Raw genomic sequence first — 16,716 nt, 5'->3', positions numbered from 1 at the left:
ACAACGCTTCGAAAGATCCAGATCCGCTCCTTAAGCAGGAGATTTTACCCTGCTAGAGAAAGGTTCCAGAACCAGTACCTCTAGCGGAGAGGAAGGGTTGGTACGCCCTGTATTTTCTAATCTCCAAGGAGGATGGAATATGGAGACCCATCTTGGACTTGAGATACTATAACAAGTTCCTCAGGAAGGAAAAGTTCAAGATGGTAACCCTTTCTCAGATCCTTCAGGCCCTCCGACTTCAGGATTGGATGATATCATTGGACCTTCAGGATGCTTACTTTCATGTGCTGATTCATCACTAGCACAGACAATACCCGAGGTTCGTCTTTGGCGGTTGTCATTATCAATTTCGACTTCTGCCATTTGGGCTTAACTCCGCCAGAGGGTATTCACCAAACTGATGACTGTTGTGGCAGCGTGTCTCAGGAGAGGGGGAATTCACACTTACCCCTACCTAGACGATTGGCTGATCAGGGCCAGTTCCCCAGAACGGCCCTTGGAACATTTCAGCTATACCTGCCACTCCCTTCACAGACTGGGATCTCCCTCAACTTCAAGAAGTCCCACATGATACCATCACAAAGACTCAAATTGATTGGAGCAGTCCTGGATGCATCCCCGCGAAAAGCCTTGCCGCCAGTGGTGAGGGCTCAAGACATTCTGCAGATGGTGACCAAATTCCAGAATGCACAGCCTTTGATTTTCTGAGGTTGCTCAGAATCATGGCATCCTGCATCTTCCTGGTGCCAGAGGCTCGCCTGAGAATGAAATCTCTCCAATCGGCTCTCAGGACTCAATGGTCACAATTCTCAGGAAGGATGTCAGACCACCTACAAATCCCGTACAGAGTCTCACTGGATCTGAAGTGGCAGGCCGGTCAGGAGAACATCTTGAAAGGAGAGCCATTTTGGCAGCCATGGCCGGAGATAACAGTAGTGACGGATACCTCCCTCATGGGGTGGCGAGCCCATACCAACGATCTGACAATCAGCGATTGTTGGTCTACATCGGAGTCCAAACTACATATCATCCTTTTAGAGCTGAGAGCAATCAGACTAGCGCTGAAGGCTTTTCTGCCATCTGTATGGGGAAAGAATGTCCTGATAATGACAGACACCACAGTGGCCATGTACTACCTCAACAAGAGAGGCAGAGTAGGGTCACTACCACTGTGCCAAGAGGCAATGCAGCTCTGGTTCTGGGCAATACAAGAAGGAATGTCTCTGTCAGCAGTTCATTTAGCTGGAGAGAACACCAAAACGCGGGCGCTCTGAGCAGGCGGAGCACAGTCTCCCACTAGTTGGAACTAAGTCCTTCAAGTGATCTTCACCCTTTGGGGAACCTCTCAAGTGGATCTGTTTGCGACCGGTGCCACCCGGAAGTACGAGCTATATTGCTCAAGGGAATTTCCCCCAAGAGGAGCTCTAGGAAATGCGCTCGTAGTGGACTGGGTATTTCCACTCCAATATGCATTTCCTCCAGTCCCAGTCATTCCTCACGTAATCGGGAGATTGAGAAAGTTCAGGAAATTCATGATTCTAGTTGCCCTGGATTGGGCTAGGAGAACGTGGTACCCGGACCTTCTGGACATGTTCATCTGCCCTCCGATACGTCTTCCACAAAGAGGAGCTTCTCTCGCAAGAGCAGGGCTGGGTTCTCCTTCCGGATATCAGGACGCTCAGCCTTCACGCATGGTTTCTGAGAGGCTTAGATACAAGGATTGGGACCTCCCAGATGACGTAATGGGATATTTTGCTTTCGGCCAGAATGCCAGCAACTAAATCTTAGTACCGCTGCCGTTGGGATAAGTTCTGCAGCTGGTGTAGAGATAAGAATGTTGACCCATTTACATGGAATACACGGATGGTGTTATCATTTTTGCAACATTTGGCAAATCTGGGGCACCAGATTGGTACCATCAAGGGAATATTTGGCAGCGCTTTCTATTTTTAAGCGCACTTCAGAGGAAGTCTCTTACTTTAAGATACCTCTAATAGTAAAATTCTTAAAGGCTTAAAGGGACTGACAAATGTTTTCCCTCCAATCCCTTTTCAAGTCCCACTTTGGAATCTCAACTTGGTGTTATACTTTTTGATGGGAGCTCCTTTCGAGCCTTTACACTCAAGTCCTTTGAGGCTACTAACTCTAAACAACATCTTTTTGATAGCAGTAACTTCTGCCCGAAGGGTGAGTGAGCTAGCTTTATCCTGCAAGTCTACTTACACTATCTTTTATAAAGACAAGGTGGTACTGAACGTGAAGCCTACTTTTCTCCCCAAAATTGGCTCCTATATTCATCTCACTCAAAAGATAAACTTACCTAGGAAGGAAGAGGAAAGGCTTCACCCTAAATGTGCACTGAGCTTTTACAACTCCAGAATTACAAGTCTAAGACAGGATGACCAGTTATTTGTGGGCTAGTCAAGTCAAAAATTGGGTTTGGCTATTACCAAACAAACTCTATCCAGGTGCATTATATTGGCAATATCGAAATGCTACAAACTGGCGGGGAAAGATCCTCCGGAACACCGAAGAGCTCATTCGACCAGGGGCATGGCAACAACTTCTGCTTTACAGAGGGGAGTTCCAATAAGGGATATATGTGCAGCTGCCACTGGTCGTCTGTACACACCTTCACTAAACATAATTTAGACTCTTCTTCCAGGTCAGGAATCTGCATTTGGCAAAGCAGTGTTGCATTCAGTGCATACACAACCATGAAATGTTATGTCATACTAAATTCTACTCCCTCCTCCAAATTATTCAAAATGCTTTGGGAGTGTATCAAAGATAAGGAATACGTGGGAGGACACAATCCATTTGAAGAACAAGTTACTTACCCCTGGTAACGTTCTTTGGACTGGATGTTCCTCCCACGTATTCCTTATTGTGCCTCCCAACCTACCCCGCAGTACAATTTCCCTTGCGGTTACAGTCTACGCTCTCTCAGGAGGAGTAACCGCCAGGCACAAGATAAATGCTTCACTCGTAAAAACGGAACTGGGGCCAACAGCGTGCTACATATACCTTTGGTGACGTCGACATTGAGGCAGAGGCCTCCGAGGGACATCGCGTCGACAGGCATTGACGCACAGTGCCCCCTGCTGAAAAAAAATTCCAAAGCTGGATATTGGAAATATCAAAGATAAGGCATACGTGAGAGGAACATCCAGTCGAAAGAACGTTACCAGGGGGTAAGTAACTTGTTTGTCTAAAGGTTTCATTGTGTTAACATCAGACTATGGTCTTAACATGCCATGGTACTATTTACACGTTGGCATATCGAACAATAACCACTTCAGCAGTATAGTAGTCAGCAATCTCTGATCTCAAATTAATCACTACTGTGAGTCCTTCGACACATTTTTCACCTGGATGCCACATTATGCCACTTTTCAGACTGATTTGGATGCATTAATGAACATCTTAAAACTGAAACTACATTTCCTATATGACTGCTCCTCCAAAAGGTTACTAAATAGAATACTTCATTAAGTGGTAGAGAAATGATCTGGAAAAGCTCAAAACTATCACGAAACATGAAAGCGTGAAGAAATACAGACTAAATATGAACTAATTTGTAAAATCCATGTATGAGCGAGCAGGTCTCAAAATGTGCACTCCACACCAGTCATTGGCTAGCGATAAATCAATCTCTGTGAGAAAAATTAAGTGTGACTCACCAGAGTGACAAACGTACTCCTAGTCCATAGTGCCCTCTCCTTCATCCTGTATGGGCGTCCCTCGCTAGGGATGGGAACAGAACCTTTTTCACCAGAAAATGAACTTTCCCCTTAAATGTATCTACACGGGGCGTGGCATGGGAGCCCTTAACCCCGCCCACAGTGCAACACCTCAGTCCCCTTTGATGCATCGGCTGTATTAAAAACTGCTCAATACACTGCTCTTTTTTCGGCGGAAGGATGGTGGGACGCATGGAGGAAAGGGGACCATGGACTAGGAGAATGTTAGTCACTCCGGTGAGTAACACTTAATTACTCCTACGTTCCGTCCCCTTTCCTCCATCCTGTATGGGCGACTACCACTGAAACAACCGCCCTGGGGAGGAGAGCTTGACACTCTAGGCAAACAAGTTAAGGACAGCCTGGCCAAATGCTGTATCAGCCCTGGCAATGGCATCCAGGCAGTAATGCTTGCAGGAGGCCAATGGGGTGGCCCATGTCTCCACCCTGCTAATCACCTGCCACGTTATGTGACACTGGAAGGCAACAGCCGCTGCCTTGGCCCTGATCGCATGAGCGTGCATGCCCCTTGGCGATACCTTGTGCTGAGCCTTGTATGCCTCGTGGATGGCTGCAATCGTTGATCTAGCTATTGAAGCCTTGGACACTTGCTCTCCAGGTCTTGACCCGCCAAAAGTGACAAATAAGGCATCCATCTTGCAAAAGCCCTTGGTTCTGTCAAGATAGAACTTCAATGCTCCTCTGACGTCCAAACAGTGGAGAACCTTCTCAGCCTCTTCCTTGGGGTTTGGAAAGAAAGTGGGGAGCACAATTTCTTTGTTACAATTTCTTTTTCCGATGTCCGAGCCCCTGCTCGGACATCGGAAGATGGACAGGATCCAAGAAGCACAACTGCAGCAGATCCGAAAACCAGGGTCTCGAAGGCCAGTGGGGGGCAACCAGGATGAACATGCAACCCACAGAGGCCCAGAACCTGCAAAGGGTCAGTTGGAGCAGAGGGGTGGGCAGGAACGCATAACACCTTTGGCCATGCCAACAGATCTGGAAGGAGTCTCCCAGTGAATCCCACTGCCCCCCAACCCTGACCTGCCCATGAAGCAAACTGGGTGCACTTGGCATTCAGGAGAGATGCAAACAAATCCTCAATCGACGCAACTGGTCTGCTGCTGCATTGCTGCCCCCTGGAAGTGGCCCATACCCAGATCGAAACTGCCTCCATGCAGAGGTGAGGGGAACGAGTGCCACCCTGCTTGTTCAGGTAAAACATCGTAGTAGAATTGTCCGTCCTGACCAGAACAGGCGTCCCTGATGAGGGGGAAAGAAAGCCTTGAGGGCCAGGCCCACTGCTCGGAGCACGAGCAGATTAATATGCAAGAAGGCTTAAGTCCTGGACCATGCTCCATGAATTGCATAGCCCTCCAGAATAGCCCCCCAACCCAAGAGGGAGAAATCCGTCGTCACCACCAGGGTCGGCTCGAATCGGGTGAAGGGGTCTCCCACTGAGACATTGCCCTCCATCAGCCACCAGCGAAGATTGGGCAGCAGGAACGTTGGTATTAGGATCCCGTCCTACTGAGACACCACCTTTGCCACAGGGAAAGTCCCCTCCTGCCGCAAGGAAGCGTGGGTCCACCCACTTTTAAAAGAAACCTACCCTCGACCCCACATCTCTTAACTACAGGTCCATCACCACCGTTCCATTCTTACTCAAAATATTGGACAAAGCAGCTTACCCGCAGGTGCAACAATTCATCGAAGATAATCTCCTATGGCTGCGACAATCTGGCTTCCGCCCCAAACACGGGACAGAAACCGCCCTATTAGGCCTAAAAAAAAAACAGATGGACGATGCCAGAGACCTAGGAAAACCAGCCCTCCTCCTTCTACTTGACCTCTCGGTGGCATATGAGTTAGTTGACCATAATGTCCTATGCCATCACCTCACCTCCACAGTCAAATTCTCCTCAGAAGCCACGACCTGGATCACCTCCTTCTTGCAGGGTAGGACCATGCAAGTTTTCTCTGACTTAGCCACCGCCTCACCCACTATCATGCTATGTGGGGTGCCTCAAGGCTCCAGCCTCTCTCCAGCTCTCTACAACATCTTTACACGCCCCCTCTTCCTCATCCTTGACGCCCTGGGTATCTCCTACACCAACTACGCGGATGATACCCTGATCCTCCTCACTGTCACAGGTAACTATGACACAGACTCCACAACCCTCAACATCTGTAACACCATCCAAGCATGGATGGCAGCCAACGCACTATGCATAAACTCTGACAAGACAGAACTCCTCGTAGTAGGATCCTCTGAAACACTTAAAAATCTTGACACTCAGTTTAGCCATTTCACCATTGACACAATCAGTATCCCAGTATCCGACGCAGTGAAAACGCTGGGAGTCTATTTGGACTCTAACCTATCCATGACTAGACAAGTTAATGCTATTGCCTTCTCAGCAGGGTACCATGTCAAACTCAAACACAGCTAGGCCTTTCCTCTCCAAAGAGAATTGCACCAACATAGCCAGAGCTATCACCGGCTCAAGGCTGGACTACAGCAATTTACTCTTCTTAGGGACTTCCACAAAGAAAACTAGAAACATTGCAAGTCATCCAGAACAGTGCTCTTCGTGCGGCCCAAGGCATCTCCAAAAAAGCACATCACAGCAGGCAGAAATCTAGCCCACTGGCTCCCAATAAAAGAAAGGGCTATATTCAAAGCGCTAACACATACTCATAAGTGCATCCAATTCTCTGCACCTGCCTACCTATCACAAAGAATTCACCCTTCTACCTCAACCAGGCCAACAAGAACACCATACTCAAACATGCCAACGGTGCCTATGGTAAAAAGAGTTAGAGCAGGTGGCGCCAGCTTCCCATACCTAGTGTCCCTTCACTGGAATGCCCTTCAACCAACTCTTTGAGCTGAAGAATCACTCCTAGCATTCCGCAACGCCATGAAAACTATGCTATTCGCATGATTAACACCACACTCACCCCTCGTGAGTGTTTGCGGCATTTCCTCTTAACCTGCTAAGTATATTCATGACCTATGATCAGTTATGTATAAATGTATAACCTGTTGTATGCCTAACCAACTTGTACCCTTCCTGAAACTAAGTTCCCCTCAAGTAACAGCGCCACGATGCCCGTGGGCTGTTTGTGCGCTATACAAATGTAAAAATAAAATAAATATGATCCCAATTGTCTGGCAGGTGGCACAGAGTGCTGTACAGTGAGCACGCAGGAGGTCATTGGGACCAGAAGATGCTGGAACCACCATGCTGAGGTGGGGGAGTTGGCCATAAAGTATTGCACCGCCTTGCGGAGGGACATAAGCCTCTCAGGCGTGGGGGACACCCGCTGAACGGTAGTGTTCCAACGTACCCCTATGAAGACCAGTTCCTGAGACGGGCATAACTGATTTCCTCTGGTTGAGGGAAAATCTCAGCTGATGAAGAATATCTGCCAATCTCTGGCAGGAGTGCACCACCCCTTCCGGTAACCCCACCCTCACCAGCCAGTCGTCCAAACAAGGGTATACATGAAGGCCCTCCGAGCAGAGAGGGCCCGCCACTAAGTTCATCACCTTTGTGAAGACACAAGAGGCAGAGTTCAGGTTGAAGGGTAGCACCTTGTATTTAAAATGGTACGACATAATCATGAATCACAAACGTCTGATGCAGTTGATATATGGGTAAATGTAGGTACGCATCCTTGGAGGTCCAGGGAACACATCCAGTCCCCTGCACACAGACCAGGCTATGTGCGCAGGAGTGATCATCTTGAAGCATTCCAGCGGTGAAGACAGATTTAGAAATTACAGGTCGAGGACTACCCTCATGCCAGCCTGGTTGTCCTTGGGCGTCGCAGAAATCCTGGAATATTAACCGAAGGCCCAGTCTAAGAGGAACCGGTTCTACACCTGCATCGCCAAGGGCAAAAAACGTCCTGTAAGAGAGCCAGGCACCCGATCTGACACAGAGGAGGAGAGGATAGTAGAGGTAAAGGAAGAGGAAGACTGAAGCCTGTGGAGACTACGGATAGGATCCACGGGTTGCTGAAAAGACCATTCCAGGTGTCCTGGAACAGGGACAAACCCCCACGCCCCCTCACTATCTGTGTTCCCCAACCTTGACGTCACTGCTTCTTGGCGTCGGAGGCAGAGGCAGAGAAGGGGGAGCAGAAAAACATGTGCAACGTCCTCTGCTGCTTCCTCTTGTCGCTTGGCGACCTGTCAGGTCTCTGTGTGCCACGTTCCCAAAACCCCTTGAAGCCGGAGTAAGTGCAGGGTTTGAACTCAGTCCTGCCATGTGTCTGAGGGACGGATTTCTGACATGGTTTTGCCAGGATGGCCAAGGACTTGGCGGTTTGAGTGGAGGTTTTCTTCTTTGTCAATTCATCATCAGTCGACACGCCCTCAAAGGGCAGATCCAGGATACGCTCCTGCACATCAGATGAAAACTTTGTGGGGCGCATCCATGCCACTCTCCTCATCTCAATCCCAAGACACAATCCTCTGCTGGCTGTGTCGATGTGGGAGACCAAAGACTCCATGAGGTCCTGCGCAATGGCCCGGGCATCTGACAGACCAGCATTCAAGGAGGCTTGCATGTCCGAAGGGAGGTCGGGCAGCAAATCCCTGAGCTCCTGCCACAGGTTCTGGTTAACTGCAGTCAAGAGGGCGTCCACGTTGGCCTGCAGCAGATGCAGTGCTGAGATGGAGTAACATCGCTTTCTCAAGGACTCGAGGACTTTGTCCTACTTGGAGAGGCAACTGGAGGAAGACAACAAAGATGATGGTTTAGAATACAACGAGGCTGCAAGCCAGCACAGTAGAATGGGGCTGCGGGTGGGAGGCAAGGAGGATTGACTCCCCGTCCGTCAGCCTAAACCTGCTGTGTCACACTCTTGGAGTATCTCGCAACTCGTTCCTAACCACAGAAGCCAAATGGTAGTTGACTCCTCCCACATTGGTTGGCAAAGGCTCCGGTTCCTTATTAACTGGGAAAACCTTGAGGCAGCCAATGGGGGGGTTTGGGGGGGGAGAGGGTTAGGGAGAGGTTGTGGATAGGGAATGGGGTAGCAAGGAAAACCGGATAGAGGGTTAGGGATTGTGTAATGGATAGGTAGTGGGGTATGTAGGGAAAATACAACCTTAAACATACAATATGCGAGGATGGGTCAGGAACCCCAAATCTCCTCTCTGAAGACCCTTCTTACTAAGGGTGTCTTGCACTCATACACACTTGCCTAATCTGCAGGACACACTCCTTAGTTAGCAATGTGCCCCTTCTCCTAGTAAACATCCTAATTCATGACATATACATTGCAGCAACAAACATAAAATGGCGTGCACAAACTATACATGTAGCTCTTCACTGACTTGTAACTTGTGAACATACAGTTTGCAGCGGAACTTGTAACACCCAACAACATTTATGACTCATGGACTCGTAGCGTCCCTTGTTAATGCAGAGACTTCCTGAGCTTGTATACCCCCGGGGCGATTCCTGGAATTCACTTCCTTCCTGTTTCGGAAGTCATTGTAGAAAACATGTAAGCATAGCCAGTGTTCACAAACTGTAAGCGACACACAAGCAAAAGCATAGCATGCAACAAGACAACTGTTTCTTCCCCGCTATCATGCTTGGTTAGCAGGAAGACACCATGTAATTCCGTCTTTAAACGTTCCAACCCTTTCTCACTAGTGCACTCATCTGAGGCCTGGAGGGCACCAACTGACAACCTCCCCAGTCGTAGATCCTGCGCTGTATGCTCCATCGTTTGAGAGCAGGTTTCCGGCCGAGCGCAAAACGCCCACGAGCGAAATGAAATAAGGCTCCTTGCTGTCAACTGCTCTGTGTCCTCACTCTGACCGCTCTCATTCCTGGGGGAAAACCAGCCTACTCTCCTCCGGCCCGTGCCTGAAGACACCAAAATCACCAGCAAGCAGCACAGGCTGGGGAGGAGCTCTTAAAGCAACAGCCTGGTGCGCACGAGCGCTTCCAGCACGGCCCGAGGCACCATGGGAATTGAAGTTCCACACCATGTCCAGCATAAATGAACGCTGCACCAGACTCATTGCTGTCAATGGTGCCAAGTACACACACTCCCAAAGCTTATTAGCCCATGACTCCTGCCACAAAACTCCTCATGTTGTATGCCCACTCCCCATTTCCTCACATGCTGTCCAACTTCTTGTTCATCTTGGCGTAGGGCCTGGGCTTCTCCCAGCCCTTTCGCGCCACCTGCAAGACATCCTTCCGGAGTACCTAGAAGAGGGGGGCGGGTCGGTGCCACCGGTGGGATGACCTTCAAAATGTCTTCCTTCAAAACCCCTTCATCTGAGGGGTGCACATGAGGATAAGGAAGCGCTCAAAGCATCGGTCCTCACCAGCAGCCGGGTCCATATGGGCACGCCCCTCCCCAGCACTGGGCCTCCGCTCCTGGTGAAAGCGCTGAGGCGCCTGGTGCGTGTAGCTGTACGGCTGTGATGGGTAGATGTAGCCCTGAGTGGACCAAAAACCTGCACCACAGGATCCGCTGTCGCTTCCAGAGGGAAGGGGGCTGGGATCATTCTGCAAAGCCCAATGGATAGGCAAAAGCACTGGCGGGCTCTGAGCCGGATCCAAGATGGCTGCCTGCTTGGCAGGCTCCACTACGTGCCGTTCTGCTGTTTTGAAGCCTTGCCCCAAGGCCTGGGAAGGAGGGCGAGGAGGCCCTGAGCTAAGGGAGGCCTCAGACGAGAGAGGATACTGCTTGGGTCTTGCAACCAAAGCGCCAGCATCTACCTCAGAGATCACTCTGGTAGGCGATGAGCCCTCAGCCAAACGGCCGGAAGTCATAACGCCCTGATTCACAACCTCCGGTTGGCTGGACACCCTCGGCACCTCTGCCGGTAGCCGTGCTGGATCTAGCAGAGGACAGACTCTTCGAGGTGGCACACGACAATCCCTCACCCCCTGGGGTAGAAAAGGACGAACCTGATCGCCCCACCGAGGAAAGCCTGGTGGGGCTCCTGAGCCCCTCATTTTGGGAGCTGGGGCAGCCTCCGGTCTGTCCCCGGAGCGCACGAAAGAGCCCCCGGGCCCATCGTCTTGGGAGTCGGTAGCCTTAGGGGCCTCTAGCATGGCAGAATCTGAATCAGAGGAACCTTGATCCGTGGGAACCCCGGGCAAGGAGTCGCTGCTTTGTGGAGCTGTACTGAAAAAAAGGGCCTACCTTGTCTTGACGAGAGGTCCCGGAGACGAAGTCCTCCAGGTGGGGCAGAGGAGAGGAGGGAAAGGTCTCCCGGCACTGCGGCAAACGATTGTTCAATGCACTGTGACCGAGGTGACCAAGAGCGCTGCAGGCCGCACATGAGTCCCAGGTGTGGTTTGGCCCCAAGCACTCAGTACAGTGCATGGGGGTCCAAGGCTGGGAACGTGCAGTCACATGAGGCAAATCTTGTGAATCCTCCTGCGGCCGACGTGTGCCAGGAGAGGCAAGGCACCGAAGGGAAGTGAAAAAAGAATTGAAAAAAACAAACTGGGAGCAAACGAAAAGCTAAAAAAGTCCCTGTGCTGGCTGCCAGGTCCGACACCGTCCGTGCGGAAAAAGGGACTGATGTGAGGCGGCGGGATGTTCCCACGCCCGATGCCACGACCCTGCACGCTATACCAAAATTTAAAAGGGAAGCTCAATTTTTCGCTGCCAAAAGTTCTGGTACCGTCCCCATGTTGGTGGATGCCCACAAGGAGATGGAGGAAAGGGGACGGACATAAGTAGATATGATGTGCTGTGTGTGTGAACAATTGAGAGGGCAAGTGACATTTTGTGTCTGGGTACTAACGGAAACACAAAACTGTTAATAAATGTGCACATTCAGTGATCCCTAAATACATCTGAAAAAAGGGACACTCCCGTTTGTTCAGCAACCGTAATTGAGAACTATCTATAGAATATGAATGATCAGAATTAACACAATTTGTCATGACTCTAAAAAGACGTTTGCCCAATTGGCTTAAGTATTTGTATATTTGGAGCTTGATTCTGAATCCTAGATTAGTTGGAAAGACCAGCACTCCAGGCAGCTTGTTAGGTGTAGTTGTGGCAGTCAGTAGATCATATTTGCATCCAAACAAGTGAATTGCAAATTGTGTCTCCCATGAAATAGAATACGGTATCTGAGTATGCTAGCCAGCCACACTCATTCAAGCGCTCTCACTTTACAGAATGGATTAATGTCACTCACAGCATACAAGACTCCCAGAGTTGTACAAGAACTGCAGCTTCTGTAGGTTAAGGACAATTTAGATTCAAGCAAAGATACTACAGACAACACAACTACTGCCATGTAGAGACTTGAAATTCTAACTCTCATATCTTCTGGCATAAGAGACGTCACAGATATGCAAAGGTTTAATTAAGTATCTCTGTTAGATCCTTAGGGTAGTTAAAATGATACATAATTGCTCCTAAAATACGATTTAGAAGTCATTGTCAATCCACACAACCACCAACACTCGTGAATGATAGTCTTTCCAATTGAATCACATAAAATAATTATTACACAAACTGAATACCTGCTTCATGAAATAATGGGCCTTTTTAAAACATTCATGGTCGTGACCCCATATCATACTATTCTGAAAGAGTTTAACAAGGAATTACTTATTAATATCACCTTAATCCCAAACAGATATGTGCAAAATTAACCTGAATGGTTGTCGCTCTTAATATACTTTTTGCTCCTTCAATGACAGCCATATATGAAAAACGCAGCTGGCCAGGAGTCTGAATAAGTCCCATTCGATAGCTTCTCATGTTCAGTAATACTTGCTTGATGTCAACAGAGGTGGGATCTTTTCTTTTTTCCATCTGCAATAAAAAGATGTTTTGACCAACAACAAAAATCACAAATCAGCTGAAAAACACATTTAGCACAATTTTTCTCAAGTTAAAAAGTGTGCACGCTTTTATTTTACACCAAGTTTAGTACTTCAAACATGTTATCTATGAAGAACAATTTAAAACTACAGGAACAATTTTCCAGATTTCTCATTTTGAATGATGATGCCACACTGGCATCACTGAACATTATTTATTTCATTTGTTACACAGTAAACATGTTGCCAAAACTGCTACTTAGTACAAAAGCAGCAGCCAACACGGTTGGGCCGATCCTTAATGGATTGAGTTAGATGAATGTCAGTGTGAGAGATGACTCTAATCAAAAGGGACTCAAAAAACGTTGTACATGTTGCAGAAGTTCCTTGATTCTGATTCGGTTGACCACCATGTGCTAAAGAAGTGATTTCAAAGCATGGGCAACGTGGTCACATTTATGTGGCTCTAGCAGTTGGGGGGTTGCGGGCTCGGGTCTGTATGGGTGCATGCTTGAGTGTGTTTGGGGCATAGTGTTTGGTTGGGGGTGAGGGGGCCATGGGGCATAGTGTTTGGTTGGGGGTGAGGGGGCCATGGGGCATAGTGTTTGGTTGGGGATGAGGGAGGACAGGGGGCATAGTGTTTGCTTGAGGCGTGGGGGCCATGGGGCATAGTGTTTGGTTGGGGGTGGGAGCCATGGGGCATAGTGTTTGGTTGGGGGTGAGGGACAGAGGGCATAGTGTTTGGTTGGGGGTGGGAGACATGGGGTATAGTGTTTGCTTGAGGCGTGGGGGCCATGGGGCATAGTGTTTGGTTGGGGGTGGGAGCCATGGTCATAGTGTTTGGTTGGGGGTGGGAGACATGGGGCATAGTGTTTGGTTGGGGGTGAGGGACAGGGGCATAGTGTTGCATTCCAAGAGTGAACTCAATAATAAAGCTAAAACAGGCGCAGTTAGGAGATGTACATCCTTTTCTTTTTTGAGGAAACCTGACTCAACGAAGGCCATACTCCTCTTGGGCAACCCAAACAGCAAACTATAGCAGTTCAAAATAACGGAATGTCCAATCAAGGGTCAATAAAATATATATAATTTAAACAGACGATATACAATAACTAAATAGAAATAAATGATAACAATGGAAAATGTGTAACACAAAATGTAAGTTTGAAATGCAATAAAAATCGTTACCCCTCAAAAACATATTCTTTTTCCATGTGTTTAATACAAATTGGGGGTTGAAAAACCCTCCTGACATGTCTCGCCTACCGCCCCGCCCACTTTTACTTTTCGGGCCACTATAGCCCTCATGTAAGGTACTTTCGGCCCTTTGTCAAAATCAGTTGTGCACCCCTGTTCTAGACAAATACTAGGTGCCTGGTTGTGGGCGTCATGGAACCCAGGTACTGTTTCGTAGATATGTTTAAGTAAAATCCTTTACAAAAACACGAATTTTTGCCACCAGCAACGAACCTGCAATTTTCAAAAGGCTCCCAAGAGGTTTCGAGTGAGGCAGATTCCTCGAAGTGTGCTGTAGAGGCTTGGGGAGGCTATAGGGTGTGCTCTAAGAAGTTGCATTATGGGTAGGTTAGTGCTTGCAAACATACATTGCATGAGGAGTGAAGCACCATTTTAGATACAAGCAGTCATATTGAAATTGAGGCCTATCATGGCCCCGCAGCCAACACAGTAGGCCCAGGCAATGACCTTAGAAATAGGCTTGAGCACACGAGAATAGGTTGCAACATGGGCAGCAGTGAGAAAACACCCGAGCCTCAGAGATTCATAAACCTTCCATTGTCTTATTCTTCCAGAACTCATACTCTAAAAGGAATGCATACTGCAAGGCAATGAGGGGGCTGAGAGCTCTCTGCAAACAGTTATCCAACGGGAAGGAGGGCCCAAGCCTCCAAACTTCCCCTGTCCCAGCTTTAAGTTATAATGCCCAGACACCCCCATCCCAAGAACCCAGCATTCCAAGATACCAGCCAGTGCCAGACCACCGATCATAAAGCCGTTATACCTCAAATCGATCAGGAAAGATCAGAAAGCACAGACAGGCTGCCTCCACTATTCGGTCATGTGATTTGTGCTGCGAGGAGACGGGAGGACCAAAGCAAAAATATAAAATGAGGTTGGGGAGATTTGTAATGGCACCGACATGTCTGGCATGAAGCTCAGGTTTGTAAATTGCAATGACCTCGAAAGCATCCTCCAAGCACATGTTTTCAGTACCAGGTGCACACTAGGTTAGAGATAGAGAATGTATTTTTTTTACTCCTAATTGGTAATTAACTGTGGTTTCGCGCCCGATGAATGAGGTGGAGCCCACATGGAAGATGGACAGAAGGGGCTGGGACAAATGGCCTGGCATCCCCTATGGAGCAGGTAGCCTATTGTATAGGGTCGCACCAACCAGCCCTTCGGATTTGTAACTTACCTCATTTATGGCGCCATCTACTTTTTAGCATGCTGCTTGTACTCGTTTTGCCAGAGCTTTCCGTGGCAGCACAGTTCTTTGCTGGCGCATCCTACTTTTGTGGAAATAAACCTTGTTCTCCTTGCAAGAGATGTGCTGCTTTTTCCCTAATGGGTTGCATTTTTTCTGGAGCAAGCGTTGAGGGGTTTCACTGCATTTTTGGTGACCCAGACGTGATCCCTGTGACCCTGCAAAGACAGAGGCTTCCAGGCCGTACTTCTGGAGGTGCCGGACCCACCTACAGTGACCAGTCACAAGCGCGCAACCAGAAGTGGTGTACAGGAGTCGTTTTCATAGAATTCCTGTCTGCTCTTTGGAGCGGGGCGCTGCTTCTAAGTGGATGCAGGCTGTTGTTGGGATCCTGTGACAGAGGAACTCGGGCAAATATGAAGATGCAAGTACAGCTCTTGCGGCTACACCAACTAAGGCTGACGCGAAGTGGGGAGGGAGAGAACGGGACAGTGGTGTGCAGGTTTGTGTGTGAGTGGAGAAGGGGGAGTGTGAGCATATGGTAGGTGTGTGTGACACTTTGGATAAGTGTATGTAAAGACGACATGGCAATCATATTGTGGTATTATAAGTAGTACAAGTATATTCGGCGCTAGCCATTAACAATTATTAAACATCAATACATTGCATATAAATATTAATTTAAAAGCATAAACCTTTTTTTAAAAATGGTCTGCCATACATTTCGAGTCCTTCCTTTACAAAAATAGACGGATATAAAATTAAAATCATTCCATTTCATAAATAGAGACATTGCTTTTAAAATATCTCTTATACCAAACTTAACAAAATAATGTTTAAAAAATTGGGCCTCATTACAAGGTTGCTGGTCCGGTAACAACAGTACCGGTAAGCTTGCCGGTACCATTGTTACCGGACCGGCAAACTACGAGGTCTGTTTGCAGGTGCCTTTTTGCCCGCCAGGTTTGACCTAACGGGCGGAACGGCACCCGCGAGCAGATCATGTCATATGCACCGGCATCATTCATGAATGGTGCCGGTGCATCTGACCTCCCCGTCTATGCTCTGGGGATTTCAAGGAGCTTACAGCACCCCTTTCAAAGATACTCTGACTCAAGGCGACATACAATTACATTGACGAGAGAGAGTATACGCGGTTCATCATACTAGCATGTTCAAGTCTGATAGCCTTGTCCCTAAAGTCGATCTTCAATTTGGTTAGGCAGTTAATTTGGTTAGGATCAATGCCATAACTTATCAAACTATTTCCCACATTGTACCGTGTATATTTTTCTTCGGCTGGCGACAAGTGCATTTCCTGAACTACATTTCGCCCAATAGGGTTTGGGGTATCAAATGTATTGGTCTCAAGATAAAATTCCAAAAACGTGCACTCCGCTAGAACTGCTATACTATTAACACCAAGTTCTGCTCGTAGAGCGTCCCCTGGTGCACTATGGCCAATCCATACTATGTCCATTAAAAATTAATTCTGCACCACACCCAGCCTTGTGCAGTTCGATGTGCCCGATATTTCACATCCATAAAATACGGATGTGTGTAGTTTGATTTCCATGACCCTTGAGCATTTATCCAATCTCTTGCCCCCATAATTATAGTAGAAACGTGTCAACCCTCTAAGGCCCATTTGAGCTCGTTTTAGCGTCCTTTTAATATGGTTGGAGCA

General features: G+C 48.2%; 1 protein-coding gene across 1 annotated transcript in view; it reads right to left on the bottom strand.

The window, feature by feature from the left end:
• PTPN2 (protein tyrosine phosphatase non-receptor type 2) overlaps nucleotides 1–16,716 on the bottom strand; it is a 1,450,306-nt gene that overhangs the window by 370,174 nt on the left and 1,063,416 nt on the right. Inside the window, exon 7 of the mRNA XM_069620828.1 lies at nucleotides 12,414–12,575. Within this exon, the coding sequence (XP_069476929.1) occupies nucleotides 12,414–12,575 (162 nt within the window). The remainder of the gene's footprint in view (nucleotides 1–12,413; nucleotides 12,576–16,716) is intronic.

This window comes from Ambystoma mexicanum, chromosome 5q, assembly GCF_040938575.1.
Source record: "Ambystoma mexicanum isolate Mex_15411 chromosome 5q, UKY_AmexF1_1, whole genome shotgun sequence".
NCBI classification, from domain to species: Eukaryota; Metazoa; Chordata; class Amphibia; order Caudata; family Ambystomatidae; genus Ambystoma; species Ambystoma mexicanum.
This window is presented reverse-complemented; position numbering and strand designations above follow the sequence as displayed.